The sequence below is a fragment of the Odocoileus virginianus genome, chromosome 32, assembly GCF_023699985.2.
Source record: "Odocoileus virginianus isolate 20LAN1187 ecotype Illinois chromosome 32, Ovbor_1.2, whole genome shotgun sequence".
In the NCBI taxonomy this organism is placed as follows: Eukaryota; Metazoa; Chordata; class Mammalia; order Artiodactyla; family Cervidae; genus Odocoileus; species Odocoileus virginianus.
In genome coordinates, this window is record NC_069705.1 from 29,823,151 (window position 1) to 29,850,488 (window position 27,338).

At 47.9% G+C, this 27,338-nt stretch overlaps 1 protein-coding gene across 6 annotated transcripts in view; it reads left to right on the forward strand.

Moving 5' to 3' along the window:
• DCTD (dCMP deaminase) overlaps positions 1-27,004 on the forward strand; it is a 117,872-nt gene extending 90,868 nt beyond the window's left edge. For 3 of the 6 annotated variants that reach the window (XM_070460096.1, XM_070460097.1, XM_070460098.1), the window contains 5 exons: positions 3,595-3,709; positions 4,062-4,197; positions 21,919-22,035; positions 23,372-23,468; positions 25,731-27,004. In XM_070460096.1, the coding sequence (XP_070316197.1) occupies positions 3,602-3,709; positions 4,062-4,197; positions 21,919-22,035; positions 23,372-23,468; positions 25,731-25,809 (537 nt within the window). In that variant the 5' untranslated portion in view covers positions 3,595-3,601 and the 3' untranslated portion in view covers positions 25,810-27,004. Of the gene's footprint in view, positions 1-1,315; positions 1,380-1,484; positions 1,781-3,594; positions 3,710-4,061; positions 4,198-21,918; positions 22,036-23,371; positions 23,469-25,730 lie in introns of those variants that run through there. The other 3 variants (XM_070460100.1, XM_070460101.1, XM_070460099.1) reach the window with 3 other exon arrangements.
• The last annotated feature ends 334 nt before the right edge of the window (positions 27,005-27,338 follow it).

Here is a 27,338-nt window from a genome sequence, read left to right on the forward strand (position 1 = left end):
TTATACAAAAAAAAAAAAAAATCTATAGTTAATGATGAAGTATTTTCCCCCTTCGCTTTCCCGGCATTCACTGAACGCAGTACATAATTTAATTATTGAATCTACAGGCTGGACCATGGAGATGAAGAATGATGTGTCTGCTGTAGTGAGAAATTAGATAGAACCAACTGTTTATTCTCATCATTCTTCCTCTGTGAGGCTAAATTAATATAGTTAACACGCTTTTGTTTGGATTAGAGGCTCAGATCTAGGAGGTGCTGATCAGAACTCATGATTACTACACTAGCTGTTATTTATGGAGTGCTGACAGTATCCTCAAGCCCCATATGTGAGACAGAAACGGGTTCTTTTGTCCTTCTCTGCAGTGGAACCAGTGTTCCACCAGACTTAGGGGCTAGATGTCTGAACAGAATACCAAAGTTAAAATCAGATTTAGTTCCTTGGAGCATATGACTTCAGAAATGTCACCCAAGGGTTTTCCTATTGACCTGTACTGTGTGTTGCTGATCTTTTTAACAATTGTAACAAAATACGCACAATTTTATAGCCAGCAAACCTTATGGGGACTAGCAGGAGGGGGTGTGGACAGGGCTGGGGCCCGTAAAGGGGTAGTTCAGCACACGAGTCAGGCCCTTCCACACAATTTGAGTAGGGACTGGAAGCTGGCCAAGCAAAGCGCCTATGCAAATACAGCTTCGAGGCATTTGTGCCTCGAGGCAGAGCTTCTGTGCGCTACCTCAGACGAACCCTTCTGCTACGGCGACACCGCAGGCCCACTCCAGAGGCCAAAACCAGTTCTTTCTTCCTACCCCGTTCGGTCTGATTGCTATAGACTCTTTCGGGTCTTTTACAGCGAGATCTTTAAGTAGCTGATGGTAGATCCAAGCGGTGGTGGTGGGGAAACACCCCAAACCTGCACATCAACAACAAAAACTAGCCTCAGATCCAGAGATCCGAAAAAAAGCAGGGGTTATCTTGAAGTCGGAGCCCGCTGGGGAGCGGCTGCCGGCGGTCCCTCGGGAGGACCCGGGGCGGCGGGGCGACCGCGCAGGTCGCCGCCAGCCGACCAAAGTCACGGCGCACCCCAAACCACACCCCCCACAACAAAGCGGGCACAGCGGCCCCGGGAGGAGTCGTTCCCGCGCCGGGCCCGGAGGCCGCCGGCCGGACCTTCGGGTGGGCTGGCCGAGCTCCCAGCGCGGCGGGACGCGGAGGCGCCCGCGACCCCACCCGGGACCCCTCCCCGGCCGCGCCCGCCCGGGCCTCCGCCGCCTTCCGGCCGCGCGGCGGGCCCGCCCCCTCGGCCGACTTCCTCCCCGGGCGCGCGGCAGGACGGCGGCGGCGGCGGCGGGACGGCGGGGACGGGCGCTGGCCTGCAGGTTGCGGGCCGGGCCGGAGGGGGCGCGGGGGCGGCGGTGCGGGCCACGTGGCGCAGCCGGGGCGCGCGGAGCCCCGGGGACGCCCCCTCCCGGTTACACCTGCTGCCGGGGGAACGCCCGCCGGGTCGGTGGCGGTCGGTGCTTTTCGCGGCGGCCCCCGCGGCCTCCGAGACGCCTTCTCCCCGCCGCGGGAGCCGAGGGCGCGCACTGGGGCCCCGGGGGCGGGGGCTCTGGAAGTCACTTCCAGCGGCCACGTGTGCGGCGGGGCGGCGGGCTCCGGCCCGGGACCGGGGCGGGAGGAGGCCGGGTTGTGACCCTGCCGGTTGACCAAAGACATCTCCCCGGACCTGGGGTCTTCCTGTGCTTCTGCACCGGCGGCGAGCGGTAAACCAAACCGGGTAGTAAGTTCCCCTCTCCTTCCCGTCTTTGCCTTCCTGTTTGGCAAGCACTCATCTTGGGGTCCCCGCAGCGAGTTTGGATGCTAACCCTTAAACTTTGAATGAACCAGTTCGGGGACGTCCCCGGTGGCTCAATGGTAAAGCCGGAGACACGAGTTCGATCCCTGGGTGGGGAAGATCCCCTGGAGAAGGAAATGGCAACCCGCTCCAGTGTTCTTGCCTGGGAAACCCCATGGACAGAGGAGCCTGGAGCCCTGCAGCCCGCGAGGTCGCAAAGAGTCGGAGGTGACCGAACGCCTAGCGACTGCTGCTGCTATTGCTAAGTCGTTTCAGTCGTGTCCGACTCTGTGCGACTCCGTAGACGGCAGCCCACCAGGCTCCTCTGTCCCTGGGATTCCCCAGGCAAGAATACTGGAGTGGGTTGCCATTTCCTTCTCCAATGCATGAATGCATGCTAAGTCCTTTCAGTCATGTCCGACTCTGTGGGACCCCATAGACAGCAGTCCACCAGGCTCCTCTGTCCACCCAGTTCTTTAGGCAAGAGTACTGGAGTGGGTTGCCATTTCCTTCTCCAGACTAGCGACTAAACAACAATCAGATGGTACCCAGTGGATGGTACCCAGTTGTAGGCACCCTCTGGTGCTGCTCCTAGCTGTAAGCATCACAGCTGGATCCCAAGCGGAGCTGTTGGGAAATTCTCACCTTTCTTAAGCCCAGATGTCTAGGCTTTCTCCAGATTCACTGAGAGTTGGGTCCTCTGTTGCTCTGCTTCTTTGCTTTTGTTCCCCTCCCTTGAAAGGGCCCCTCTCCCTTACTGGCAGTTTTAGCCCACTTCAGGGGCCCCGTCTCCGTTGTGGAGACAGTTCCTTCTCCTGAGTGTAGCCCAATGTTACTGAAATCTTGCCATAGTCATAGCAAGAGTCTAAATAGTTTCTCTTCGTTTGAGTCACTACTCAGGGTGGATAATTTCTGTCCCAGCTGGGGAAACTAAGGGAAAGGAAAGACACATGACTATCACAGCTAGGATGGAGTCATATGGAATCCTTCTGGCGTGGATAGTAATCCCACCTGGTTTAGGGCGAGATACCTAAGTTCTTTGAGTCTCTGTAAGAGGGGTGTGAGTTACCTTAACTCAGAAGGAGGCTTCACTGAATTGATGTGTACAACCTTTAAGAGTATCTGAAATAGATTAGGGTAGATCAGGCTTCCCGGGTGGCGCTCTTGGTAAGAAACGTGCCTGCCAATGCAGGAGACATAAGAGACACGGGTTCGATCCCTGGGTTGGGAATATCCCCTGGAGAAGGAAATGATAACCCACTGGTGTTCTTGCCTAGAGAGTCCCCATGGACAGAGGAGCCTGGCGGGTTACAGTCCATAGAGTCACAAAGAGTCGGACACAACTGGAGTGACTTAGCATACACGCGGGGTAGATGAGATGGTCAAAAAATGTTCTCTTTTCCCCTGACCTGTTGTGCTGATGTCATTTGATAAAGGAGAGAGGTGAAAGATGAGAATGATTCATAGGTCAGGCATGTGTAGTAACTTACAAAAAAAAAATCCTATGAGAAATTAGTAAATAGGTATAATATCTGGGAAGGTGCAGCTGCACAGGCAAACTTTTGATAACTTAATTTTTTTTTTCCTTAAGACCACAGAATGTCCAGGATTAATGTGCTATGATGTCTGATTGATAAATGTCGATTGAAATTGTTTTGAGTTTGGAGAGCCAAAGCTGACATGTGCTTGGGTCGAATTGGAAAGCAGATTGACCAAAATGTGTTTGTCGACTGCTGTTTTGTTGTGTGTTTGCCTTCTAGACCCAGCATGAGCGAAGTTCCCTGCAGAAAACGTGATGACTATCTTGAATGGCCTGAGTATTTCATGGCGGTGGCCTTCTTATCAGCACAGAGGAGCAAAGATCCAAATTCCCAGGTAAGCGAGTTCTGCAGGAGAATGTTTGGACACTGGCAGACACGGAGATGCCCACAAGTGAGCAGATTACAAAAGGAAGAGGCTCTGTGGACCCCTGCCAACTTAGAAAAGCAGAGTCAATCTGCTGTCTTTTGCACAGCATTCCTGCCTGCTCACATTTTCCTGTGAGAGAGTAAATTGTCACACACCCCTGTTCACTGTCTCTCGTACCCCAAGGAGACAGAGCTCTCGGCCCCTCCAGAGGCGGCCTGCCCATTCTGGGGCTCTGCGGGCCTCTGGTCTCATTGGCTGCCTCTGCAGTGCCAGACGGGCCCCTCGAAGTCATCAAGCCTTTGGGCGTGTTTCCCCGCAGGTCGGTGCCTGCATCGTGAATGCAGAAAACAAAATCGTGGGCATCGGGTACAACGGGATGCCAAATGGATGCAGCGATGACCTCTTGCCTTGGAGGAGGACAGCAGAGAGCATCCTGGATACCAAGTACCCTTACGGTAGGGCGCGTTGTGTGGTCTGTCCTGCTCGTCTGGCATGGCCTCGGTGAGGGCTTACACACCATGGGCAGTCAGAAAGCATTGTCTTCCTTTCCAGTTAAGAAAATAAGTCCTGTTGAACTAGCCCAGCTTCCCACCCCCTTCCTTTCAATTCCAAAGAGAGCCAAGGAGTGGCGGCATGGCGGTGGCTGGGCTGGGCAACGCTGCCGATGGCGGGCTTCTCTGCAGAGGGCCGCAGCCCTGGGGGCGGCGACTGTGAAGTGGGCACGGTGGCCCCTGCCTTTTGTGTCTTGGCAACTCATGAACAGAGCCAGTTAACCAAGCACTAGCCTGGGCTTTGCTCTGATGAGGAGCAGCGTGTATTTCCACCTAGCGAGGACCTCTGGCTCAGGCTCTGGGAAGCAGGACGCAGGCTGTGAGCTGGGCGTTGGTCGATGGATGACGCAGTCACCTTCTCTTGTTTTCTGGGGCACTGCACTGCCAGGGTAGACGGGGGTCAGACCACAAGCCAGATGCCTGGAGCCGACCCTGGGCCTGGCTGTCTCTGGTTTTTATCGTTAAATTAGGGAAGGATGCTTGTGGCCCATCTAAGCCCCCAGGGAGACTCCTTTCAGAGATAAGCTGGGAGGGCCCAGCAAGCCTCCTTTTTTCCCTTGAATTCCCTAGAGAATATGCAGCTAATGCTGGGAAGAGGCGCCTTGGGCTTCATATGCTGCTGGATTTCTTTTAAGGCGTGGATCTGTGTTTATGAACAGACCGCCTCTGCTGGGAGTCACGTAGATGGGGGCCACCCGAACGGGAAAGATGTGCTTGCAGGAAACGAGGGCAGGCAGGCAGTGAGTTCAGGTGTGATGTGAGCCCTTGCATTTAAAGTTGGCTCTTGCCTTGTGAGGTTTTCCTCTGGAGTTTTTCCTCACGAAGAGCTCCAAGTCTCTGTTTAGCCGAATTTACATATTTTTTACTAATGTTCCTGGACCTTAATCATGTTAAATAAGCCCCATAACTTTCGTCTAAGCTGCTTCAGGGCAGTAACTTTGTCTTTGACAGAAAAAGAAGAAAAACATGCCCGGAGGTGGAGAAGGAATTGAGGAATGAGACTGGGGAGGACTACGGAGCATTCTGGGTTCTCAGGGAATCAGACACAGTTTGGTACTGCAGGGGGTTTCATAGTCGGGGCTAGTCCATTTCACATCCCATCCAGGAGGAGTAGAAAGGGCAGGATCCCGGGAAAAGAGGGTAAAACTGCCTTCTCTGCCTCAGCTGAGAGGAGTGAAGTGCGGGAAAGATGGGCCTATGTGTTTTAGAAACTTTTGGTCTTCTTGCTTTTGATTCTGTGTGCTTTCAGTAAGAAAGAAGGGAAATGGTTCGTTGCTGTAGGCACATGTGAAGGCGATTTCTCACGGGACAGTCCAAGGTCCCATATAAAGACCACAGAAATGAGTCAGTGAATTCAGAGTCGGCACTGAAGGGTGTGAGTACCCCAGCCCTTATTCACGGAGTCAGGACAGTGGGCTGTGGGTCCTGGTGCTGAATTCCCGATAGAGGGGTTCTTGGGAGGCGTCTGGTGCTGAGACTGGTTACACCAAGAGATGCCAGTGGTCGCAGGGGTGTAGAGGGGTCCTCGTGGGTTACTGACTCAGTTACTCAGGAGTTCAGCTTCCTCACAGTAAGCTCAGTTACTTCCTAAAATGCAGATTCTTTTTTTCCATTATATGACTTAAAAAAATTAATGACAAAGTAAGTGACAATGTCTGGAATTTGTGGGCTTGACCTGGTGGACGGACTGCTATTTCAGGACGGATAGACGATGTGTCCATCCCTATAAAGGAGCTGTAGAGATGATCTAGATTCTAGACCACTGATTTCCTAGTTCTTCTGATTATGTAGTGAAGGACAGAGGAGCCTGGCACGCTGCAGCCGATGGGGTCATAAAGAGTCAGACACAACTCAGCGACTGAACAACAACTGATTATATGGGACTCGCTTTTAAAAAATGTCAAAAGAACTTCCAGGGCCCCCATATAATGCTAGTTAAACTATGAGTAACCTCATGGGTTGTCCCAGTGGAACCTGTGCCTCGTTCAATCACCCGGAGCTCCAGGCACATTTCTGGCAGTGACCTAGAAAGCCCGAGGCTTTGCAACACACTTACTGCCCCCTGCCCCCTACTCCCCACTTCCAGAACCTCTCCAGTAGCTGATTGTGTTTGTTCTGAGACACTTGCCTTTTGTCCAAGTTCAGAGCTCCTTTCCAGAAGGAATTGGAAAGAAAGAGAACACATACAGGCATTTGTCCAGCTTCTCCGATTGCTTTTTATTGAATGATTGCTGAGTTGAAACTCCGCACCGGTTGTCTGCATTATTTTTTACTATTCATATGATACCTCTAGGTTTTCAAAGCTCTTTGCCCCTAACTTATCAATTATTCATTTTTACATGGAGCTGTGTTAGAATGTAGACCATTTTCTTTCAGGAGAGCAAGCTTGTAATTTGATGTACCATAAAAGTCGGAGAAGGTATTAAATGGTTTTTAAGAAGCATTTAGTATTACTACCATCATAATACAGGCGGAGATGGGCTTTAAGTCTAAGTAACTATGATTGGCTGGAAACCGTACACTCAGTTCCTGTCTTTTTAAGGGTTTTCGGGCCACAGAGAAGTAAATGTTTAGGTAGCCTTGGATGTAATAGAAATGTTTGGTGATAACTGACTAAACTGCAGATTCTTTTTTTCCATTTTATGACTTTAAAAAATTAATGACAAAATAAATGACAATGTCTGAAATTGTGTGGGCTTAACCTGGTTGACGGACTGCTATTTCAGGACGGATAGACGATGTGTCCATCCCTATAAAGGAGCTGTAGAGATGATCTAGATTCTAGACCACTGATTTCCTAGTTCTTCTGATTATGTAGTGAAGGACAGAGGAGCCTGGCATGCTGCAGTCCACGGGGTCACAAAGAGTCAGACAGACTCAGCAACTGAACAACAACAACTGATTATAGGGGACCTGCATTTAAATGTCAAAAGAACTTCCAGGGCCGCTATATAATGCTAGTTAAACTATTAGTATCTTTTTTAAAAAGTCGAGGTATAATTGACATACACACTTACATTAGTTGCAAGTATATGACATGATGATTCATACATACCAATATTTGATAATGTTTACAGAAAATTATTTTTTCTTATGATGAGGACTTCTCTTAGCAACTTTCAATTGCGTGGTCCAGTAGTATTAACTGCAGTCACCATGCTGTACATCACAGTCTCAGGACTTATTTTATAAATGAAAGTTTGTACCTTTGACCCCCTTTGCCTGTTTCTCTGCCCACCTCCTGTCTCTGGCAACCATCCATCTGTTCTGTGTACCTGTGACCTTGTTTTTATTTTTTCGATTCCATATATTAGTGAGGTCATACTTTTTAGTAGTATCTTTTGAGTCAGAAAATCCATGATGACAAAGAGTTATCAGTAACACTTTGCATTAACCTGAACTTTATTGAACAGCATTTGTACATGTTTGGAAAAAGTGTAGGTAAGTGCTGGATGTCTGTTTGCCAGTCTGTGGTCCTGTACCCCTGGGAGAACCTCACTGGTGCCTTGGGGTTCATGCCCACACGGTCTAAGCTGCCCACATCATTCATGGTTAGGAACCTGAAGGCCCAGAGATGCTAAGTAATACAGTGCCGAACAGGTGGGTGACATCATCTGATTCTGGGCTGGCGCTCTGCTTCCTGCAGGGAGGCACGGGAGCTCAGCTTTGCTGAAACGGGTGGATCACTGTACAGTGGTCCTTCCATTTTCATCTTCTCACCATGTACTTGAACAAACAGAGATTTCCATGAAACGACCAGCCAGAGGTGGGATGCTCAGGTGGTGGTGGCCTGTACCTAGGACAGGGTAGAAAGTCATGTACACCTGGCCTGCCTTCACAGTGCTCCAGAGGGGAGCTTGGGAATTGTGTAAGTTTGAGTTTACCAGTAAATTATACAACTTAATAATTCTCCTTATTATTGCTATAAATTTGGAAGTCACTTGTCTTGATTGACACTTTGTGGACAGGAGGTAAGCACAGAATACATGCGTCAGAATAGGAAGATGGGGCTTCTTCTGGGCCAGGTCTCTGGAGAGGCATTTTTAAAGGGTGTTTCTGTTCTTCTGCGCTTAGGATCAAAACTTCAGGAAACGATTTGATGATAATGTAGTATTAATATGGAAAATGAAAATTCCCCCTGCCAAGGAAACTGCCTTTTATCTCATCTCTTTCCCGAAAAATCCAAAAGATAGTATGATGTCAGTTAACAGTGTTAGGAAGAAATCAGCATTATTATAGTGACACCTTTTCACATGAATGACAATGAAAAAAAAAAAAAACCCAGGAAGGAGCAGATTTATTTAATTTACCAGGTAAAAACCTTTTGGAGGCTTTGATTTTCATGAGGGGGTGGTTGCTAACCCCAGGATGAAGAATTCAGCTGACATTTTCCATTCGTTTCTCTTTGTGGAATTCATCAGAGTGAAGCACATTTAATCAAAATACAAATTTTATAAAATGGAGGTGAAATACTCGTGGTAATGCAGAGATCGCTCTTTCTGTGGGTTTTCATAAGCGATTTTGATGACATGGTTTACAGAGCGAGTGTTGGCGTGAAATCAACTTCTTTCTTTCTCAGGAGCCGTTGTTAAACTTCATGTTTGTAAAGGAGCTCCCCATGCATATCAAGCTTGCCTGGGTTTTCCTGCCATGCTGGTTCCCACTGGAGGAGGGATTCATGGGGAAGCACATGTCTTTGCTTGGCCTTCTCTTCCATCCTGGTCAGTCATGAAGCCAGGATTGCTTTCCCTGTTGCTTTGCCCTTTTCATCATGGAAGGGACCATAGTCTTTTTTTTTGCGGGGGGGGACCATAGTCTTGATGTCCCAAGAGGGTGGTAGCCCTTTTCTCTGATGCATCGTCTAAACATGGTGATGTAGGGCTTTTTCCAGAGTCAGGTCATATTTCTGCAGAAAAACTCTAAAAAGGGTATAATGCTGAGAAGGAAAGTGCTGGAATTAATTAAGGCAAGAGTTGAACATGGTAGTTTGAAACAGTTTTGCCAGTATGTGGCAGTTCTTCTTTCAATTTTATATTTAAATGTAATCTTTATTTTTCAGATTTAGCATATTGTTAAGCATGCATAGATGTCATTTTCGGGATTTCCTTAGCCGTTTACCTTACTCCCTTGAATACTGACATTTTCCTGACTGCCACGCACGTGGTATATTTCTTTGGCATCCAAAAGGTTAGTCTTGAGAAACTAATTTATCAAGAACTTAGGAGACTGATCCTTCTTAAGCTATGGCTTCCTCACAACTTGTAAGAGCTTCTTAGTAATTAAGATCAAATTTGTTCCCTCAGCTGGTTGAAATTGAATGCCCTCTGGTTCTGTTAGGCAGATCCATGGATTTGATGAGTTGCTGTTTCTTTTCCTGCAGAATTCTAATTTCACTGGTGGCAGCCCCCAACCTCCCCGCCCCCGGCCATCCGGCACTTCTATCCTGACAGTGGGTCTAATTAGGGACTTTGTACAAAATAACTAGTGTAATCAATGGAAAACCTTGGAGCAAGTTTACAGTAAAAAAAATAAAGGAGATTGTTCTTACGAAAAGAGGGGCAAACTTGGGTTTCAGCTATGTACTGTCTTGGACAAACAGGAAACACAACAGCTTATGTATGAGGCTTCCCCTGAAATTTAACCAGCTTAACATAAGTGTATTTCATTTTCAGATATAAATGTTTATAAGCAGTCCTTAGGAAGGAACAAATCATGATTTTATACATTTATTTGACTTTTATCTGTACACTTTTTAAAAGTTTTTTAATGTGGACCATTTTTAAAGTCTTTATTGAATTTGTTACATACAATTTGTTGCAATAGTGCTTCTGTTTTTATGTTTTCTGTGAGATCTCAGCTCCTCGACTAGGAATTGAACCTGCAACTCCCTGCAGTGGAAGGCTAAGTCTAAACCACAGGACTGCCACGGAAGTCTCATTTTAATCTATAGATTCAGGGCTAAGTATTTTCAAAGAGCAGGAGATTACTATTTCACCATGAGTATCTAGAAAGGATGTATAGTAACAATGTATACTAACACCTCCTTCTGTAGAGGCAATGTAGGAACAGCTCCAATGCTCATCTATGGGATCAAACCTTCCCATGAAAATACACATATTGGCCTTTACTTATAGAGTCTGTTTACTTCATGGAAGTTTATAATAAAACTTAAAATAACTCAAGGTTAGTGATTTCCAAATTGATGACCAGGAAGCAGGCTGAAGTTTGTACTGTCTCTAAATAAAAGGTTTGCTGAGAGATTAATAGCTTCTATAAAACTTCAGGGCCACATTCGGCCTCGTTTAGGTTGTGTCAAGTATGTCAGCCCATTAATTATCTGAATGATAAATATAACTTCTTTAATTCTCTGCATTGATAAGCTTTTGCTTAGAAACTCTGTGTTACCAGGCAGTGTGCTGACAGGGAGCAGCTGACTCTGATGAACCTTGGGGTCTTTATCGATCTATTCTGTGTCACTTGTGCTGATTTTGTTTGATCTGTTCTGAAACTGGCCTGAATTGTTAAGGTTTTTGTCTTGAGGTTTTTTTTTTTTCATCAAGACTCCATCTTTCATAAGCTGTGTTAATGCTGTATTTGACACATATTTTCTCCCAGAAATACACACCAAAATTTGGTTCCTAGAGATTTTTGCAAATATTTATATTGTTTTTTGCTTCTGCTTCTTAAGGGACTATTGTCTTATATTTGGATAGGACTGTGCAAACCTGTAATATGCATACTGGCTAAGAAAAGCTGCACAGTGCTTAAGATGACAATTACCAGGTTCAAACAAGAGAATCCTCCCAGACTGACCATCCAGGGCCTGGGCTCCAGGTGTGCTGTGTGTAAACCCAGGGACTGTGGGGCTGTCAGATACACAACTTGACTTTCATGTCCCAATATCTTTATGAAATAAGGGATTACTGAGGACTCCGCCAGTTCTAGGCTTCTATGGAAAAAATTAAACAATATAGCTTCGATTGTATTCAGTCAGGGTGCAGTTTCTCTGCTTAGGCGTTTTTTTTAAAAGGCATTCTGGAAGCATCTGGGGTGAGAGCTACAGCAAACGGCTGCTGATGGCAGCGACACAGAAGGAATACACATCTGTGTGTGTGGACAAATTAATAGAGAACAGGCTTTATACCTTCCCCTCCTTCCAGCGATTCAAATCTGCTCCAGTTCTGAGATGTATAAACCAGATGGAGACGGTATACACAGGCAGGAGGGGACACTTGAAGACTGTTTCACCCACAAACAGATGAAAAAAGGTTGGCGGACAGCAGTGAAGAAGACCCCACGTGGGCGTGCATGCTTGAGTGGCTCAGTCGTGGCTGACTCTTTGTGACCCCATGGACTGTAGCCTGCCAGGCTCCTCTGTCCATGGAATTCTCCAGGCAAGAATACTGGAGTGGGTTGTCATTTCCTACTCCAGCCCATCTGGAAGTACAAGAAAATATATGAAGAGAGGAGACATGCTTAGTCAAGAGGTGATTCTAAGACCAAACAGAAAGAAAGGACTGGGGAATCCTCTGTGAGTCAGTCCCTCTGGTGGTGTTTATGGAAACATGGATACTGGCCCGGCCTCAGGAAATCCCATGATAAATGGAGAATTTGGGGATTAGAACATGTCCGTCTTCTCTCTGCTCATTTCGTCTACCATCTGATGCACAGGTCCTGGACAGTTAGTGGAGGTGTAAATCTCATCTCTGTGCTTCTTTCAAATGATAGATGCCATAGTAACTTTAAAATATTGAATAAGATAACCGAGCATGAATTTTTAAATTCTGCAATTAAAAGACTTTGTTCAAAATGCCATTAATTTTCAGTTTAGGTGGGAAAGAGAAGCAGAATTCCTCCATGTCCTTTTTCCTTCTGCAAGTGAATTATAACTTTTTAGAAGTTGAAATAAATACTAATGAGCCCTCTATTCTTTTATCACGTTGAGTGGTCTGTTGCTGAGTTCTTGAGGCGTCTTGCTTCCTTTTTTAAAAATTGTAACTGCATTTTATAATACATGATGGTTTCCCGAGTATGTTCACCTGTAGTCATTCATTTATTCAGCAAATACTTACGGGACATCTGTGATACGTATTCTATGCTAGGCACTCAACAGCAGTAAATAATGTCCATGGCCTATGTGTTCAAGGAGCTCGCAGACTAGTAGTAGAGCAGGTGGACGGGACTGGGATAAACAGATGTTGCTGAATGTTCCTTTTGAGGAAGTGAGCGTTACCTGGAGGTCTGAAGGATTCATTGGGCCCCATCAGGTAAGGATGGGGTGGTGGGCGGGTGCTGGGGGATGGGAAGAGCTCTAGTCCCATGACCTAGGTCAGGGGTCAGAGCAAGGGAAATCTGGAGCCCTGAGGCTGGAGGCGTCGTTGGGAGCTCCCAGGGAGGGTGTGAGGTCTGTAGGCTAGGTTGTGAGAGCAGGGGGTGATGTCTGCGTGGCCTGTTGGCCTGGGGTGACTTCATGGGGATGGGTGAGGTGACTCTGGGAGAGGACGCAGAGGCCAGGCCCTGGCCGCGTCCCTGAGAGCCACGGGTGCAGAGGCTGATGGATGCGGAAGGGGCTGCAGGGAGGGACTGTGCGTTAGGGAGCACACAGAGCATGTTTCCAGAAGGAGCGAGGGGCGGCCACGCCAAAGGCTGCCGAGAGGTCCAGGGAGGTGGGAAAATGCCCGTGTGGTTCAGCACCACGGGAGTCATGCCCACACTGCAGAGAGCAGCTCCGGGCGGCGGGGAGGGCTGAAGGTACACTGGAGGGAAGTGAAGGACAGGAGGTGAGGCAGCGGGCAGAGCGCACGGAGATCCAGTGTTGAGATGTCTGGGAAGAGAGCAGGATGACAGCCAGTTGGGGGGCGGGGGGGGCGGTGAGGGGGCGGTTTATGTTGTCTGACCAAGGGCAGCGTCTGGTGTCTGTCTGTTTTTGCAGCACATAGTTGCTTGCAGATGGAAATACTCCAGGAAGGAAAGAGATTGATGAGGGATGTGAGAGGGCCGGTCCCCAAACTCATCGCTTAGTGATGGGTGGAGGATATCGTGTGGGTCAGAGCCCGTGACAGCCGACCTTCAGTTCCTGGAGTTACAGGGGGGAACGTGATTTTCTTGGGCTCCAAAATCACTGTGGACAGTGCCTGCAGCTATGAAATTAAAAGATGCTTGCTCCTTGGAAGAAAAGCTATGACTAACCTAGACAGTGTATTAAAAAACAGAGACATCACTCTGCCAACAAAGGTCCATATAGTCTAGGCTGTAATGGTTTTTCCAGCGGTCATGTACGGATGTGAGAGTTGGACTCTAAAGAAAGCTGAGCGCCGAAGAATGGATGCTTTTGAACTGTGGTGTTGGAGAAGACTCTTGAGAGTCCCTTGGACTGCAAGGAGATCCAACCAGTCTATCCTAAAGGAGATCAGTCCTGAATATTCATTGGAAGGAGTGATGCTGAAGCTGAAACTGCAATACTTTGGCCACCTGCTATGAAGAGCTGACTCATTTGAAAAGACTCCGATGCTGGGAAATACTGAAGGCAGGAGGAGAAGGGAACAACAGAAGATGAGATGGTTGGATGGCATCACCAACTCAATGGACATGAATTTCAGTGAACTCCGGGAGTTTGTAATGGACAGAGAGGCCTGGCTTGCTGCAGTCCATGGGGTCACAAAGAGTTGGACACGACTGAGCGACTGAACAACAGCGATGTGATCAATCGCCAATTTCAGTGAAGGATGGGGCAGGTCAGTGGCGGAAAGGGGAAGGAGGAGGCGCAGGAGTGGCACGGATATGGGGGAGGAGGAAGCGGGGTGATTGTGTCAGGAGGGGCGTCGGGAGGGGCTGAGAGCTGCCTGGAAAGTGTGGGGCAGGGACAGGAGCTTGGGTCTCACCCGGGAATCCTGAATTATCAGTTTAGCTTCCTTTCCTCCCACCGAGTCGGGTCGGCATGTCACCCGAGGAGGCATGCCTGATGGAGCTGGGGTCAGTTAGAACCCACGTCCTGACGTCCTGACTCCTGGCCCAGTGCCCACTGGTTGGTCCCAGTTCACCCTTAAAAGCTGTTAACCCTGGAGGGGAGCGGGCTGTCCCATGGTGGTGTGCATCCCTCTCCCCCCTGCACCGCTTGGGTACCTTGGGTACCTTTTCAGCATCAGACGTGTCTGCATCGCACGTGCATGGTGGGAAGGGAGCTGGGCCTGGCTCGCCCTGCGGTGAAATGCAGTGTTTCCCCCTCCTCCTCCCTCTGACCTGATTGTGTGCCCTTAGCACACAGGGAGGCAGCGTAATTAGAGTTCCCGGGGCTGTGTTATCAGTAATGGAAACACCGCAGTCAGAAGTCTCTTTAGCCCTAAGCACTACCATTGGGGCTAAGTGGCTCCCCTGGGTGCCCCGAGCTGCTCGCCAGCAGCCTCAGCAGGAGGAAGGGGGCAGGGGACCTGGACCAGGGCAGGGGACGGAGGGGGAAGAGATGTCTCCCCTCCTGCCTGCCCCGCTGAGCAGCTGGGGGCCAAAGGGTCTCATGTGGGCAGCGCTGGGTCCCAGGAGGGATCAGCAGGCCCCGATGTTTACCAAGTCCACCTTTGGGGCTGCACGCGTAGCAGGTCTCAGAGGCGGGTCCTTTTCTTTCAGTTTCGTAGGCCAGGAGACTGAGCTTCATGGGATGCAGAGGGTCATAGAACTCTGGTCGGGGTGGGGGGAAGAGTCTTCTTCTAGAGAAGCAATATAACTGCGGGTTTCTAAGTTGGTTCTCCCCTTCCCCTATCCACCTTAACCTCCAGTCCTTTAAAACTCTGATAACTAATCCAGTTGCTACTTTGCAGATGTGGGAACTTCACGGACGGGAGATGAGACAGAAGAGTGATGAGGAGTGATGTTGTTGAGAGCCAAATTGTAGCGATCTTTGCTGTGGATTTGGGGGATGATGAACAGTTTATAACCTTTATCGGGGTGCCGGGGGGTGGTCAGGCAGGGAGGGATCCACTTTTTGTTTTTGTTTTTTTTACTTTTTGTTTTGTATTGGAGTATAGCCGATGAACAATGTTGTGATGGTTTCAGGTGGCCCGCGAAGGGACTCAGCCATACATACACAGGTATCCACTCTCCCCTAAACTCCCCTCCCATCCAGGCTGCCACATCACATTGAGCAGAGTTCCCTGTGCTACCCAGTAGGTCCTTGTTGGTGCTCCGTTTTAAATACAGCAGAGCGAACCTGTCCAAGGGAGGGCTTCACTTTGGAGGCTCCCCTGCTGTTCAATTACTGACTTGAAGGACGGGTCCTTTGGAGACTGGTGGTGATGGATGAAGCGCTGTCAGGATAGCCTTCAATAATTAAGAAACAGGTAGTTGAAATTCCGTCTTAACTCCTGAAGCAGGGAAGCAGGCCCCTGCATGTGTCTGTTGGAGGAGTGGACACACACCCCACCCCTCAGCAGAAGCCCCCCATCAGGTGTCTGAGGGGGGTACTGGGTGCTCATGCTCCAAGAGATCGACCCAGGTGAACCCCTCGCTTCCCTGTATGATGCCAGCAGTAAAATCACAGACCCTGCTTTCCAGAAGGAATGCCAAAAAAGCTCTGTCATCAGAAGAAAAAGAAGCGGAGTATCTTGAAAGAATTAATGTTGAGTTGTTTTTTTAAATGCACGGATCAACCTTGGACTCTGGCACCCCGATTTGTGTCAGTTATTAACTGCAGGGTGAAGCTTTCACCTATTTCCAGCCCCGAGCATACCCTTCTTGGCTCCGAGTCCTGACCCCTTGTCTCAGCAGCGAGATAAACTGTCCCTACTTTGAACCCGGGTGGCCTCCCCGCCCCCAAGAAACGTCACAGCCATCAGTCAGGGACGCAGGAGTGTCCCCAGAGACGCCGAGGCCGGTCCAGTGCAGCCTGCGGAGCGCTGGCAGAAGGCGGGGTGGGCCAGGCTGAGTTCAACAGGTGCCCTGCTTCTGGGCCTTCCCCTCGCCCCGACACTGCTTGCTCACCATCCTGTCCCACTTTCTAGGTCAGCCTCGGCAGAATAGCCCTCAGGCCCTCGAAAGTCATTTTCTTCAAGTAAAATCCTGTACTCCTAACGAGAAGGAATCTTAAATAACCTGGAGAGTTTAACTGGAATAGAAACTTCATTTTCCTGACCCCAAATTGTATCAGGCCCCAGTAGCTCCCCTCACGTCCTAGCAGCCACGTGATGATTGGTTTGGGCTAGAATCACATTATTAAATTATTTGTGCAGTGATGAGCAGTTGTTTAGCCTTCATTCTGAGGCTTCTTTTTTTTTTTTGAAGACCTATTTAAGTAAACCTTAAGAATGCTACTGTCTAAAATAGATATTGTATTAGTCTTACATCAGAAGAGATGAAAGTTGAATCTATAAAATGTTGAGTCTCTTAAATCTAACGAAGGATGGAATATATCCTGTTAATTTGTCAAACTTCCAGAGAAACGCCTACATGAGACAGTAAGGATTAATCAAGCCCTAGTAAGAAGGAATTTGAAAAATACAGTTTTCTAATTATACAATCTCTTCTCAGTGGGCCAAGGTTAATGCGTTCTGAATTCTGACAGTCAGTAATATAAAAGAAAAAAGACCAAAGCATATGAATTGTCTTATAATTACCTGAAACAGAGGTTCTCCTTCTAGCAATCAAGAACTTTTGGAAGCATCAATCTGATATTTCCAGCATTTGATTCTTCTCCTTTTTAACAGTGTTGAGAATCATTGAAGGTTTCTGTGTCACTCTTTGTACTTCACAAATACACATGTAGTATTTGGAGACTTCTTTTGCTTATTGCTCAGCCATAGGTGAGTAATTCTGGGTAAACAGAAAATGAGTCTCTTGTGTGTGTGTAACAATTTAACTGTCTTCTGAATACTTCCTAGACACTGTGTCTCTTTGGAATACTTGGTCCTGATTCCTGCAGTGAATGTGGAAACCAGGCTCATCTTGAGATCAGTAGCAGAACCATCCTCCTTGCTTGGTTTTTGTGCTCAGGCCTGTTTGCTGTTCCAGCTGAAGCTCTTCCTAAGCTACATTATAAAATCGCTAACACTCAAAAAGATAAAGGCATCCTTTAACAGTGCCATCAGATATCTGCAGAGTGTTTATCATAGTGGACTCAGGCCCCCAACCCGCCTCCCAAGGAAGAAGCCTGCGGAGAATATGGGAAATTGGGGTTAGAAATGTAGATTTCAGGGTTTTGCAAGTAGATCTGCTCTCTGAGAATCTAGGAATGGATGAATTCTCAAAGTCGACCATTGTGGGAGGAAAACCAAAGAGCAGGCTTGCACCTTGGGAAATGCCCAGAAATCTGAGAGCAGGGCAGAGACCCACAGAGACGGGGTCTGGTGATGCTGAGAGGGCTGGTGGGGGGTGGGGGGGAGAGGGATCGAGAATCAGGGGCCAGGGAAGCAGGGAACCCAGAGATTGCAGCCAGAAAGGGACTGGATTCAGGTAAGGAGGAGGCTGCCTGGTGGGGAGTGGGCACAGCCTCCCCTATGCATCTCTCCCAAACGATAATCACATTGGGAGCTTGGAATTGGCCCTGGGAGTATTTGTACCACAGGAATCGGCAGGTACTATGCACTAGGGCTTAGCTTTTGTTTTTGATTTTTTTAAATAGTTGGTTATATACATGTCCCTTGGACTGCAAAGAGATCCAACCAGTCAATCCTAAAGGAAATCAGTCCTGAATATTCTTTGGAAGGACTGACGCTGAAACTGAAACTCCAATCACTTTGGCCACCTGATGCGAAGAACTGACTCATTGGAAAAGACCCTGATGCTGGGAAAGATTGAAGGCAGCAGGGAGAAGGGGACGACAGAGGATGAGATGGTTGGATGGCATCACTCACTCAATGGACATGAGTTTGAGCAAGCTCTGGGAGTTGGTGATGGACAGGGAAGCCTGGCGTGCTGCAGTCCATGGGGTCACAAAGAGTCAGACATGACTGAGCAACTGAACTGAACTGAACATGCACTACCGCGTTACAGAGGTCAACAGGTTTCCATGAACTAGTATTTCTTAAACTTTTTACATGGCAACCCAGCAAATAAAGGTTATACCCAGAACCATTTTTAGGGACTTACTTAACTTTGCCCGGGTAGCTTTGGAGGGGAAGTGAGGGCCCGGGCCACTGAGCCTGGAGGCGGTGGAGCTGAGAGGTCAGCCAGGCCGGGAGACTTTCAGACCCGGGGACCCAGGCTGACGGCACAGGGGGGCTCGAGTGTCAGGCGCTTCCGGGAGCGGGGATAGGGGGCTTCCCCCCTCAACCCTCAGATGCAGGCTGGAGAAGCAGGTGTTAGAGTTCAGTGGCAGGGGCGGGTGTTGGATGCATCTGGAATTGGAGTGTTGCATGGGTGAGCAAGGGCAGCGAAGCGTGGGTGGGATATGTGGGTTTCGTTTTTGCCTTGTCTGGTTTTGAACATGCAGGATGGTGGACTGTGACTTGTTCCTTACTCACGCGTGCCCAGCACTCAGCCGCTTAAATGCCCGGGAGACCTCTTGTTTCTCTAACAAGAAGCTCTGTATTCTCCATTCTGTGATTTTTATAGTTAAGAGACAGAAAGTCTGTTTTATAGTCCTGTGTGTTACTTCTATAAACTACCCTTGATACAGGGATGTCGGATGCCGCCCAAGAGAATCTGTTTCATGTGATAATTTTCATTAATGAGTCCAGACATAATGTCAAATTTTGCCCCAGACTGCCTCCAAAGAATTAGAGGAAGGTAGTTTCAATGTGACTGTTTCTAAGAGAGGCAAAAGAAGACCATATCCTAGTGTTTCCTAACAGATTCAGAAACTGCAGTTCTGAATATTAATACCAGCGCCATCAAAAAACAGTCATTAGAGGGGAAAGCATATTTTTGATATTTGAATTTGAGAGGACCTTCTGTATTTTCCCCAACGTCCCCATCAATAATTGGAATCCGAACTCCCTCCTTTATTCTTTCAGTAAATATTTAACACCCATTATGTTCACGGCATAACATTGGGCTCTAGGGGAGTTACGGGAGAACCTGAAAGACTGGGCTCTGCCCTCAAGGGGGAAGTAAAAGAAACAATTGCATCTAATTCTTTTTAACACTGAGCAGTGTTAATACCAGCTTGGGAACATGTCGGTCACCCAGGAGGGAGATGGGGCTAAGGGGGCCCCTCCCAGGCCAATGCCCTGAGAGCCCTGGGCGTCCCCCGACCCCGGGATTTTCAGCACAGAGCCTCGGGGAGCCAGGCTCCCGTCCTTCTGCAGTCAGCCAGGATTGTTCTCTGACCGGCTGTGATCTGATGAAGCACAGCTTTTTTTTTTTTGCCCCTTTAGATTTTCTTAACAATGCCAGAGACTGTTCATTTCCACACGTGGCTAAATCGTGGTATTCATAGGCTAAAATGAGGGCCCCTCAACAATCTCCCGCGAGGCCCCTAGTCAGCTTTCTGCCTGCAGCATTGCAGAGCTGCTGCGGGGCTTGCAGGGACACTGAGGATGTCCCCCGAAAACGGGAGGCCTGGGGAGGAAGTGGAGCGGGGTCTGTGTCTTGTCTGAGCCACCAGAGCGGACTCTCAGTAAAAGTACACTGATTTAAAAGAAAACAAAAGTGCATTGACCGAACGAGCATGCCCTGGCTCAAATACACGAGAGCCGTGAGTTCAGGCCTCTCTTGTTTTAAGGCCTTGTTGGCTGAGAGAAAAACACAGAATGTAAGAGCTGTGAGTTGAATCTTATTCAGGGTCTTACTGAGGACTGTAGCCCAGGATTCAGCCTCTCAGGTAGGTCGAGGAGCGGCTCTGAAGAGGCGAGGGAGGTCTGGGTGTACGTGATTTTGGCTAAGGAGTTTGTGCCATCAGCATACGGTATAAGCCAGTCATGAGGAACAGGTATCTCAGTTAATGAGTTTAGTGCTTTCCTAAGTCCTGAATATTTATTGGAAGGACTGATGCTGAAGCTGAAACTCCAGCACTTTGGCCACTCATTCGAAGACCTGACTCATTGGAAAAGACCCTGATGCTGGGAAAGATTGAGGGCAGGAGGAGAAGGGGACGACAGAAGATGAGATGGTTGGATGGCATCACCAACTCAATGGACGTGAGTTTGAGTAAACTCCGGGAGTTGGTGATGGACAGGAAGGCCTGGTGTGCTGCAGTCCATGGGGTCGCAAAGAGTTGGACATGACTGAGCTGAAATGAACTGAATTGAAGTATGGGAAGAGTCATGAATCTGGGTTCATCAAAATATTTTCTTGGAATCGGTACCTGATTTTTTTCCTGAGAGATGTCTCTGCCTAAGGGCCTGTGCTGCCTGCTTTCCCAGAGCAGAGTGCCTGCGCCTGTGCTCTGTCCTGAGTTCCTTTCAGGGCGCACGGCAGGTCAGTGACTGCAGCGGCTGCTGACCTGATCTTGTAGAACCGATTGGTAAGCAGCATTCTTAGTTTTACAGCCTCAGAGCTCCTGGAAGAAGGTGCTCAGGGTAGAAGGTAGATGAGTTGGAGATGGAGGGGGAGACCTTGGAAGGCCCCATATTAAGAATTAGGATTTTTGTATGATTTGAACCAGGGCCGGATGGTAATTCATTCAGCAAACATTTATCTAGCACTGGTGTGCCTGGAATGTGTTAGGTCCTCCTGCAGATACGAGAGGATTCTTTAAGGCAGTGTTTCCTCAACGTGTCTGCAGAGAGAATCTCAAAAATTCCAAGGCCCAGACCATCACAGTGTCCAGGTGTGGGACACAGATGTGGGTGTGTCCTCCCTGGGGGATTCCAGTGGGCAGACAAGTCTGCAAATCACAACCAGAAGGAGAAGAATTTTAGATAATGCAGCCAGAACCTTAAGTGATGTTATTAGAAAGCAATACAGCAGCCTGACAAAGCAGGTCGAGGATTCTGGCATGAAGACTGCAGTGGTGAAGACTGCTAAGCCCTGTGGGTTAGGTGATGGGAAGAGCTTACCAAGTAGCTGGGAAGATGGGTGGGCTGCAACAGGTGCAGGACAGGAGAGGAGGGGGCCTCCTAAACCCTGGACTCAGCCAAGCCTGGGGATGCCCTTAGATCATGGATTGGGGTCACTGACCTGTATAGCAAGAACTCAACTTTCCATGGTTATTAAGTGGATGGATGTTTTTCGTTTGGATGACAAACTGCTGGTTATCCGCTGATCTTTTTCTTGAGGGTGTGTGGACTGAGAACCATATGGGGCAGCAGATCCCTGGGGACAGAATTGCTTAGCTTCACTTCATGATTCTCTTGCTCTTAAAATTGCTCTTTGCCCTTTTAACAGCTCCGGCAAGTATCCCCTTGTGTGCTTATCAACACACAAATGATGCTGGCAGTTCCATCCCCAGGGTCTCGTGGAGCCGTGAGCTCCTGCTCTGCGTGGAGTGGGCAAAGACACTTGACCTTGGCCCCTCTTGGCTGCTCTGGGTGCCCACAGGCCCAGAGCTGCTGCGGTCAATGGTTTTCACTGCTCAACGCCATCCCGTCAGCCCACGTGGCGCTCGTTTTTCAGTGCTTTCCATCTCTAATCAGTTTTTGAAAAATCGAGTCTATCATCTATGTTATTTCAGAGGGGCAAGTGGAATGCCTCAACACCATCAGCAAGTTCCTCGTGAGCGTGCAGTCTAAAGTTTTTCTTTCTCCTTCCAATCCGCAGTGTGCCACGCGGAGCTGAATGCCATTATGAACAAAAACTCAGCAGACGTGAAAGGCTGTAGCATGTATGTCGCCTTGTTCCCGTGTAATGAATGTGCTAAGCTCATCATCCAGGCAGGTAGGACCCGGGCCGTCCCATTTGTCGCATTTGCATCTCTGCCTGCTCAATGCAGATGTGTTTGATCTTAAATCACCATTGTTTCGATCTCAGTTAATTGCACTATCAACTTTGCAAGGTATTTGCCGTGTTTTGTTTTTGAACGGTGCCAGGTATTCTAAGACTAATTGCATCCTCTGTGATTCGTAGCATGTTTTTAATTTAGTTTGCAACTTCTTAAACTGCAAGCTGCCGAAAAACAGCACAGGCGTTGCATATACTTACTGTCAAGTTACCATTTTCTGACATATTGTGCATAGATTAGGGGGAGGGAGAGAAGTGAACTTCTGTCAGAAACAAGGTCAACTGGGAGTCTCTATGTGAAATTTTAATTTGTCTCTAATATGTGGTAGATACTTGGGACCTAAACATCCTTCTACATATAAACGTCGTTAAGACTCAAATGCTCCAACTTCAGGTTTTTCCCACGTTACGGTTACCATAAATCTGCACCATTGTGTGCCGAATATTTCACCTTTTTCAAACTGTCACATCTCAGATTCAGCTACACTTTATCTCCATAAAGCTCTCGGCTTGAGATTTAAAGACTTATCATGTTAGCCAGATGTGTGCTTTAACGGGGCTGTTTATTACAAGCCCGTGGATCTCTGAGCAGAAGGGGTCTGGGGGGTTCAGGATCGAGAGTCTCTGTTAAGGAATGCTGTGGGCTTCCTCACTGGTGGTGCATGATCCTCTGTGAGTTTTCCTTGCCATCCTCAAGCACAGAGGTGATGACGGGTGTGTGGGAAGAGCCGCTTCCGGTGTCCCTTCCGAGGCAGGTGATGTGTCACGTGCCCTCCAGACTCTTGGCCCTTATGCTCAAAGTGCCCAGTGAGACAGGGAAGGAAACCAGATGGGCCCTTTGCCTTGGACTGGTCTGCTGGCTTGAGCTGGTCTGCAGAGTCTTACTTGGCAGCACGCTGGTCCTCATCTCTGATTGTGCCAGCCTTCTCTTCCACCCCCACTAGCCTGTTGAGTTAAGGAGTCATCGCCTTGTGAAAAAAGAATATTCGATTGCCTGCAGTAAAGAAAATTTGTTAATCAGATCAAGGCTTGACTATTTGACATGTTTTCACTTTGCATTTATTAAAAAAAAAAAATCCATAAAGACTGGAGGGCAGATGACATCTAATCAGTCCGCGGCCGTATTTGAAAGCAGCAGACACAGGTGTCAGTAACCGGACGGTGTGTGCGGGTCCACTCAGGAAGCGTGGCTCGCCCGGGGCTCCTCTCCGCGTGCCTGTTGCCATGTCTCTGCGTGCCCATAATGAGATTTCTTCCATCGTTGCCTTTGAAGGGATAAAAGAAGTCATTTTCATGTCTGATAAATACCACGACAGCAATGAGACCACAGCTGCAAGGCTCATGTTTGAAATGGCCGGGGTCTCCTTCAGGTGAGTGGGAGATGCTGGGGGAGAAGGTACCGGGAAAAGCCTGATGAAGACTGCACGTTGGACCTTGTTTGATGTTTCATTTCTGCCTGGGAGGCCTGACTGCCACACTTGGGGCATCTTTTATTTTTTTAATTGAAGCATAGTTGATTTACAATGCTGTGCTAATATCCGCTGTACAACAAAGTGATTTAGTTATGCATATCTATGTACACACATTCTTTTTTTTAATATTCCCTTATGGTTTCTCATAGGGTACTGAATATGGTTCTCTGTGCCGCGCGGTAGGACCTTGTTGTCTATCCGTTCCACGTATAAAAGCTTACATCTGCTAACCCCATCCTCCCAGGCTGTCTCTCCCCCAGCGCCATCCCCCTTGGCAACCACAAGACTGTTGTCTGTGTTTGTGGATCTGTTGCTCTTTCATGGATATTTGTGTCATATTTTAGGTTGCATGTGTAAGTGATATCATGTGGTATTTGTCTTTCTCTTTTCTGACTTGCTTCACATAGTTTGCTGATCTCTAGTTGCATCCATGTGACATCATGTCATTCTTTTTTATGGCTTAGTAGTATTCCATTGTGTATGTCTACCCCATCTTCTTTATTCATTCACCTCGCAATGGACATTCAGGTTGTCCCCATGTGCTGCCTGTTGTGAATAGTACTGCTGTGAACATAGGGTATGTGTATCTTTTGGGGTTAGAGTTTTGTCTGGATACAGGAAGCATCTTTTTAAATACAATGAGTTACAGCTCTAAAGATTATCCTCAGGGTCGATTTTAATGGGTCATGACAGAAGTATCAGAAGACTGTGTAATGATTACACTTTAATATTAATGGCTTCCCAGGGCTTGAACTAACTATTCTGGTAGTGAGAAATTTTTAAATTCACATGTTTTATTATATTAGCATTAAACCTTTCTAAATTTTGCAGATGTAACATAACAACTCCGGCATAAAAAATTTAAGGTGAAAGTAACCTGCTAGGTTGGAACACTGGGAATTCTTTTTACAGTAATAGTTTAAGTTGGGATTTAAAGTTGTTGACATTTGTATGCTTTTCTTTGCTATGCAGATATTGGGAGGTACATGTTACTTGCAAGTTAGTCCAACCACTTTTGGTTTCTGGTAGAAACTTCTTTTAGACTGAAAACTCTTGAAGATGTTCCTTTATATATCTGTGGTCCACAACTGGGGTCCTTATAATTGGTAACATGGCTAACGTTTTGGATTCTTTAGGGATGTAAGTTATATGTAATGAATCTCTTGGACTATTGTGCCTATGAGACACAAATTATTTACAAGTAGTAAAGAATCTAATTGGGTTGGGAAGATCCCCTGGAGGAGGGCATGGCAGCCCACTCCAGTATCTTGCCTAGAGAATGCCATGGACAGAGGAGCCTGGTGGGCTATAGTCTATGGGGTCGCACAGTTGGACATGACTGAAGCAACTAAATAAGCATCAGCAGCAGCAAAGAATCTGCCTGCCAATGCAGGAGACACAGGTTTGATCCCTGGGATGAGAACATCCCCTGGAGAAGAAAATGGTAACCCTCTTCAGTATTCTTGCCTGGAGAATTCCTTGGACAGAGGAGCCTGGCGGGCTATAGTCCATGGGGTTGCAAAAGAATCAGATACGACTTAGCGACTAAACAACAATAATTAGATATTTACTGTTTACTGATTTTTTTAAAGAATATGTTTAGTCCTCAAGTATGTTCTTTTTACCTTTTTGAGAAGATACATTAATGAGTAAAAAAGAAAAATCATGAGTTTATTTTACTTCTGCATTTATAGAACATGATTTATAAAATGACTTTTCATTAGAGCTGGCTGACTTTGGCCATGCACAAGAGCAAAAGAAAATGTACTCTCTTTTTTGCTTTAGAGTGATTGCAGGTTGGCTGCAGAAATTTCCTAAACAATAAGATAAATCTGGTGGGGAAACTAGTCATCGGATGTCATGCTGTGCAGCTAAGTTGTTAGAAATCCTCTGATTCCTCAGTAATTCATGAACTCAGCCAGCGGACGAACACACAAACCAGGCCACCCCATGCATCTTTTTTTGTCTTTAGTCTTTTCCTGTCCCTGTTTCTCTTATGGTGCACTCTAATTGGCTCCTATAGAGACAAAATATCAAGTGAATCCCAGGGAATTTTTTTTCCCCTCCTCCCTGCAGAAAATGTAGGTTAAGCTAAAGTAAACAAATGGCTCTAACTCATCACTGGATAATGTCTTTTTATGTTTTGTTTCTTACTTTTAGGAAATTCACACCAAAGTGCAGCCAGATTGTCATTGACTTTGATTCAATTAACAGCAGGCCGAGTCAGAAGCTGCAGTGAGCGCCATCTCATTAAATCTCCCGAAGATTGGGATTATCCTCTTCTAAGAAGCTGCTAATGCGTCTCATCTTGAAGTTACACATAACTTTTTAATAGCCGGGACGGCCAAAGTCGACATCTAAAGAGTATAAAACCTCAAGTCTTCCCAACCCACCCCTCCTGTCTCATGGAATCTGCATCTGTTGAAACTCTTGATTTAGGGTTTAAAGTAAAGGCGCCGCCCCCCATCCTGTCTCCTGGTTCACCGCTGGCTCTGCAGAAGGGGGTCAGCCGTGTGTCCTCCACTGTTTCACAGCCACTCTTCAACACCACGTGTGCTGGCAACAAACAAATAATTGCAGTTGTGTTCCTTCCGAGATTGAGCAGACACCCTGACCTGAACATCTGGCCCAGATGAAGCAAACCATGTGATGCCCTCCGGGGGAAGAGAGAGCCCCATAGGACAGTAGCATCTAGGCATGTGCTCTGGAGAGTTGAGGGGAGCCCCCCCACCCAGAAGTCCTGGGGGTGCTGCACCTTCATCCTGACGGGTGATGAGTGTCGCTGAGGATGGGGGTTCTTTCTCCACTTCTGCGGTCCTGCCACCCCTGGGGTGGTGGCACCCTGTCCCTCTAGGGGCTGGGGACCCCTGTTGTTCCAGCTCCTCACTCTTGGTTTGTGGGGGATGCGGGGCTCTTACCTTAGCGTCTCTGAGTAACGAGTTGTCCTGGAGGAGGCAGCCTGTCTCCCTGCCTCACCCTGGTCCATGCCCTGCAGGGTGGGGGGTTGTGTGGCTGGAAGGGCGGGCACGCACCTGCTACCCATGTGCACCACGGTTCATTCCCAAGGCTGCCCTCCTTGCCCATCAGTGAAACGGAAGCAGGTTTCCGTTTCGTCCAGGTCTGTTGGTGACACGAGCTCGCATGTGCGCCTGGCGCCCTGCCTTCATCATCGGCACCACTCTCGCCTTCCTAATCACCGCCATTTGCGGAACGGGTCACAGTGCACCTTGTCTTTAATCTCATTTCATTCTTAGTAAATGCGCTCAGTACCTTCATTGAGAAAATGGTTTCTTCATCCTAAAGATTGTGATCGTTTAAAAAGACTCTCCTCTTATGAGTTTTTATTTTGTCTCTGAGGTTCTGTACTCCAAATTCTGGGGCATTTGTAATTTGGCTCCTTGTCAACGTTATTAAAATCGTATTAGAATCTGCCACGCCGAGGTATGTTCATTTTTATATTATAATGATGTGATCGACTCCGTTTCTGTCATCTCCGGGTTGTCTGTGAAGCACAATGCATGTATTTTCATGCTCAGAGAACAGATTGAAGCACCAATGCTGTGTGCCTGATGGGTGATGCGTCTCCATGGACCAGAAACTGAAGATGCCCCGGCCGGCTGTCTTCCCCGTCTGTCCCCCAGCACGCCCTGCCCCCGTCTCAGGTGCAGCTGTCCGACAGCTCATCTCAGCCAGCTGACCAGTCCCAGGGCCTCCTCCCTCCCAGAATCCTCCAGTCTCCAGTCTGGGTTTTCCTGCTGTTCTCGTATC